Genomic DNA, 4,941 nt, shown 5'->3' with positions numbered 1-4,941 from the left:
TTGGAAAGTGATGACCAGGTTAGGTTATTATTAGATGGGATATTAGAGGTTTCTAATGATATGTGGTTCAGTAACAAGTTTTTCCAGGCAGATATGTGAATTTTGTTCTTTGATTTCCAGTTCATGAGGATAGTTTTCTTGGCGACAGCTAGCGCAACCAATAGGATGATGTTGTTAAAGTGATTCAAGGTGGATACAGTGGTATCTCCAAGCAAACAGAGTGATGGAGAGGTTGGGATGCAGCAGCCAAAGAAAGTGGAAAGTAGATCTGTTACCTTCTCCCAAAATTGTTTGATGGGGGTACAGTGCCAGAGTGCGTGAATATAGGTGTCCGGGCAGTTTTGAGTACAGTGAGGGCAGATGTCTGTGGAAAAACCCATGCAAAACAATTTGTGGCCCGTGAGATGAGTCCTGTGGATAATCTTGTATTGGATTAATTGTAGGTTGGTATTTTTGGTCATGAGAAAGGTATTTTTGCAGACTTGAGTCCAGAAATTGGCATCAGTAGAGATAGAGAGATCTAAATCCCATTTGGCAGATGGTAAGCTCATACTGGTATCAGTTTGTATCAATAACTTATAAATTTTGGATAATAGCTTTTTTGAAGAAGATATATTAATAAAATTTGAGATGGGTGTAGTGAGTTCTAAATTGGGTGTTGAGGTATTCATTGTGGATGTGATTGTTGATTTGATCTGTAGGTATTGTAGAAAGTGCTTGTTGGTGATGCCGAATTTCTGGACCAAGTCCGCAAATGTGGAAAATTTGCTGTTCGTAAACAAGTGCTGTAGGTGTGTAATGCCTTTATCTTTCCAGGTCCAGTATTCGTTTGTTGCAAATTAAATCTGGGTTATTCCAAATCAGGGTGAGCTTTGAGAGTGAGTGCTTTGTGTTAGTGATGTCGTGGAATTTCCACCAGGCTGTCAGACCCGAACAGATGGTAGGGGCTTTGAAACAGGGGTGTTTTTTGATTGTTGGAGTAAGGAATGGCAGATCTGAAATCAGAAGGTCATTGCAAATTGTCTGTTCTAAATCCAGCCAGATAGTATTGGATTGGTTATGATGGGTCCATCTGTGCACATATTGGAGATGATTTGCCAAACTTTATAGAATGAAATTTGATGCTTCTAATCCTCCTAGGGACTTGGGTTTTTGAAGGGTTGCTAGTTTAATTCTGGGTGTCTTGTTTTTCCAATAGAATTTTGTGATTGCTGAATCTAGAGATTTAAACCAGGGTATGGGTGGTTGTATTGGGATCATTGAAAAGAGGTAATTAACTTTGGGTAGAATTATCATTTTGATAGCAGATATATGGCCCATGATGGAGAGTGGAAGGTTTGTCCAGCGTTGCAAATCATCCTGAATTGTTTTTAAAAGGGGGGAAAAGTTTAGAGTGAATAGATCAGACAGCCTGGGGGAAACTCTTATTCCTAAATAGGTGATGTGATCGGTGCATAGTGAGATAGGAAGGGTGTTGGCTGCTGCATTCCCACTTTGTGGTTTTAGAAGGAGCGCTGATGATTTATTCCAGTTGATTGAGTATTCTGAAATATTGGCAAATGAATTTGTTTTTATTGTTTCTTGTAATGAACTTACTGGGTTTTGAAGAAAAAGTAGAATATCTGCGTAAAGGCTTATTTTATGATGCATGTTTTTAGTCTGAATACCTGTGATTAGCGTGTTTTGGCGTATGGCTGCAGCTAGAGGTTCAATGAAAATAGTGAATAATAAGGGGGAGAGTGGGTATCCTTGTCTAGTCCCCCTGTGCAAAGTGAAGTTTTGGAAAACTAACCCATTTGTAGTGACGGTGGTTAATGGTGAATTGTATAGCAGTTTGACCCAGTTGATGAATGAGTCCCCAAAGCCAAACCACTCTCATTCTCATCTCATCTCATTATCTCTAGCCGCTTTATCCTTCTACAGGGTCGCAGGCAAGCTGGAGCCTATCCCAGCTGACTACGGGCGAAAGGCGGGGTACACCCTGGACAAGTCGCCAGGTCATCACAGGGCTGACACATAGACACAGACAACCATTCACACTCACATTCACACCTACGGTCAATTTAGAGTCACCAGTTAACCTAACCTGCATGTCTTTGGACTGTGGGGGAAACCGGAGCACCCAGAGGAAACCCACGCGGACACGGGGAGAACATGCAAACTCCACACAGAAAGGCCCTCGCCGGCCCCAGGGCTCGAACCCAGGACCTTCTTGCTGTGAGGCGACAGCGCTAACCACTACACCACCGTGCCGCCCCCAAACCACTCTAATATGGAAAACAGGAATTTCCAATTGACTCTGTCAAATGCTTTCTCTGCATCTAATGTAATGATGACTGTATTGTTTTCCTGAGTTATTGAGTGGTGCATTATGTTAAATAACCTGCGTGTATTACTCGAAGATAGCCTGCCTTTCACGAATCCTGTTTGATCTGGATGAATTATAGAGGGAATAACTTTTTCTAATCTGATTGCAAGGTCTTTGGCGATAATTTTAGTGTCAACATTGATTAGCAATATTGGCCTGTAACTTGATGGTAACGTTGGGTCCTTATTGGGTTTGAGTAGAAGTGAGATGGAAGCACTATTAGAGGATGGCGGAAGTCTGGAGTTGTGTTTTGATTCATGGATCATCCGGTAGAAAAGTGGAGCTAAAGTTGACCAGAAATGTTTATAGAACTCAGCAGGGAAGCCATCTGGACCAGGGGCCTTGTTATTTGACATTGTCTTTAGTGCAGCATGTAATTCGTCTTCGAATATCGGGGTTTCTAATGCGATTTTTTGGTCATTGTCAATTATTGGTAGTTGGATGTGGTCCAGAAAATGATTAATGTCTTTACTATCTGGGTTTTTTTCTGATGAATAGAGCTTATCGTAGAATTGGTAGAAAATCTGATTGATTTCAGTTGGGGAGTGAGTAAGCTTCCCAGATAGCAAAAGGGTGTTGATTCGACGGGGAATCATCGGCATGTTCTTCGACCATACGCCGTCGAATCATAGTGGCTCACCGGCGTTGATTCAACACCGCTTTGCTCATACGAGTTTGCGTTGAAACGACGTTGAAAAGTGGATGGTGGCCGACAGAGAATAGACCCCCTTTTACCCTTTATTCAACTACGGATTTCGGTCGATTTATAGTTTAATTTTTGGCGATGATTCATCCAACTTTACTTCCTGTTTTATGTACAACAGGAAGGCTACAAATTAAGCAAAACAGGCTAAATTAAACTAGCTAACAATAAAGCATCGGGGCTCTTGCCTAGGATGAACACACGCATACTTCAACCATGAAAGTGAAACTTAATTTATATCAATGTGCATAGGCTATGTACAACAGGATATAAAAATGCATGCAACAATGCACCTCTCCTAATGTTTGTCAAGCTATCTAATGAGGCATAACTTTTAACATTTATAAGGAACAGAACGAACAAGTTCTTAGAAACATTTTATGATTTATTTATAATTTATAATTGTGGCCTATTCCTCCTGCGGCGCAGACACCTGTACATGGAAACAGAAAAACATAACCAAAATTAATTTGATGCAGCATTGATAAAGAAAGTCAACAGTAGGCTATGGGTTTCTAAATGCCACCCTACCTCACGTCTCCTCATCCCTCCCTCTCTCTTTGGCGCATACTTAAGCCACTTCTTGATTGCGTCACTAAAAGTAGCGTGTGTGCTCCCTGGCAGCTGCTTTTGTAGAGCATCTGAAAGAAAAAGAACAAAACAACATTGAGACTTTGCATGGTGATAATTGTTAAAGTTTGAGTTGTTAAGACTATGCACGTCACACTCTAGTGGTAGGTGGCAAGTAATGGTACTCATCTCATCTCATTATCTCTAACCGCTTTATCCTTCTACAGGGTCGCAGGCAAGCTGGAGCCTATCCCAGCTGACTACGGGTGAAAGGCGGGGTACACCCTGGACAAGTCGCCAGGTCATCACAGGGCTGACACATAGACACAGACAACCATTCACACTCACATTCACACCTACGCTCAATTTAGAGTCACCAGTTAACCTAACCTGCATGTCTTTGGACTGTGGGGGAAACCGGAGCACCCGGAGGAAACCCACGCGGACACGGGGAGAACATGCAAACTCCGCACAGAAAGGCCCTCGCCGGCCCCGGGGCTCGAACCCAGGACCTTCTTGCTGTGAGGCGACAGCGCTAACCACTACACCACCGTGCCGCCAAGTAATGGTACTAGTACAGAAAATATATGTAAAAATCAGAAACCATAGATGTGAATCTTGTGACAATTTAAACGGGATTAAAAAAAAAACATTTTAATTTCCCCATTGACACAAAGCGGAAATAGAAATGCCACTACCGGACCGTTCGTCACTCAGTCAGCCTCCCTGGACTTGCCTGCACACCTGCTTTTTCTGAGTAAGGCGCCTGGTGAGTTTCTTAATCCTTTTTAATCCTTTGCATCTTTCACAATATGTTTGTCGTTGTCGTTATAATCATAATGTTACAGTTAGTGAAGGAGTTATCAAAGAACGTTTAGAAGTAGTGTGCAAGTACTTGCGACAGCTTACTATTTTACCCTCTTTTACAGCTTTGTGCACATGCATAACCTACCAAACAGGACATCATGGATCTTGGTGTCCTTAAACGCAGTTTTTTCCCCCTTTCCAGCCCAGTTAAATTGGCTGGCCAAGCTGTTGACCAGGAGGCTACACAGCATCCGCCTCACTGTGACCCCTACGTCGGTTCCTCCACAAAGGGCTAAGGTAGACACCTGATAGAATAAAATGTAGCATGAAGACAATAATGAGAAAGTATTCAGTGTATCATTGTTTCATTGATTCACAATGATATTAAGTATTTGTGTTTCTTTTTGCAGGTGTTGCAGATGACTGGAAAGGAAAGGTAAGACTCAATAAGTACCATTAGCTGTTTTTGTTTGGCATCTTCCTTCACCAGAGC

The 4,941-nt window shown here is 42.1% G+C and overlaps 1 protein-coding gene across 1 annotated transcript; it reads right to left on the bottom strand.

Annotated features, from left to right (window-relative positions):
* Positions 1 to 3,435: 3,435 nt before the first annotated feature.
* Positions 3,436 to 4,722, bottom strand: si:dkey-266f7.4 (uncharacterized protein LOC565661 homolog). The gene is made up of 3 exons (XM_060904100.1): positions 4,594 to 4,722; positions 3,603 to 3,712; positions 3,436 to 3,504 (listed from the first exon to the last, which is right to left on the bottom strand). The coding sequence occupies exons 1-3, from the start codon at positions 4,697 to 4,699 to the stop codon at positions 3,481 to 3,483; spliced, it is 240 nt and encodes a 79-aa protein (XP_060760083.1). The 5' UTR covers positions 4,700 to 4,722; the 3' UTR covers positions 3,436 to 3,480.
* Positions 4,723 to 4,941: the final 219 nt, after the last annotated feature.

The sequence above is a fragment of the Neoarius graeffei genome, chromosome 22, assembly GCF_027579695.1.
Source record: "Neoarius graeffei isolate fNeoGra1 chromosome 22, fNeoGra1.pri, whole genome shotgun sequence".
Classification (NCBI taxonomy): domain Eukaryota; kingdom Metazoa; phylum Chordata; class Actinopteri; order Siluriformes; family Ariidae; genus Neoarius; species Neoarius graeffei.
This window is presented reverse-complemented; position numbering and strand designations above follow the sequence as displayed.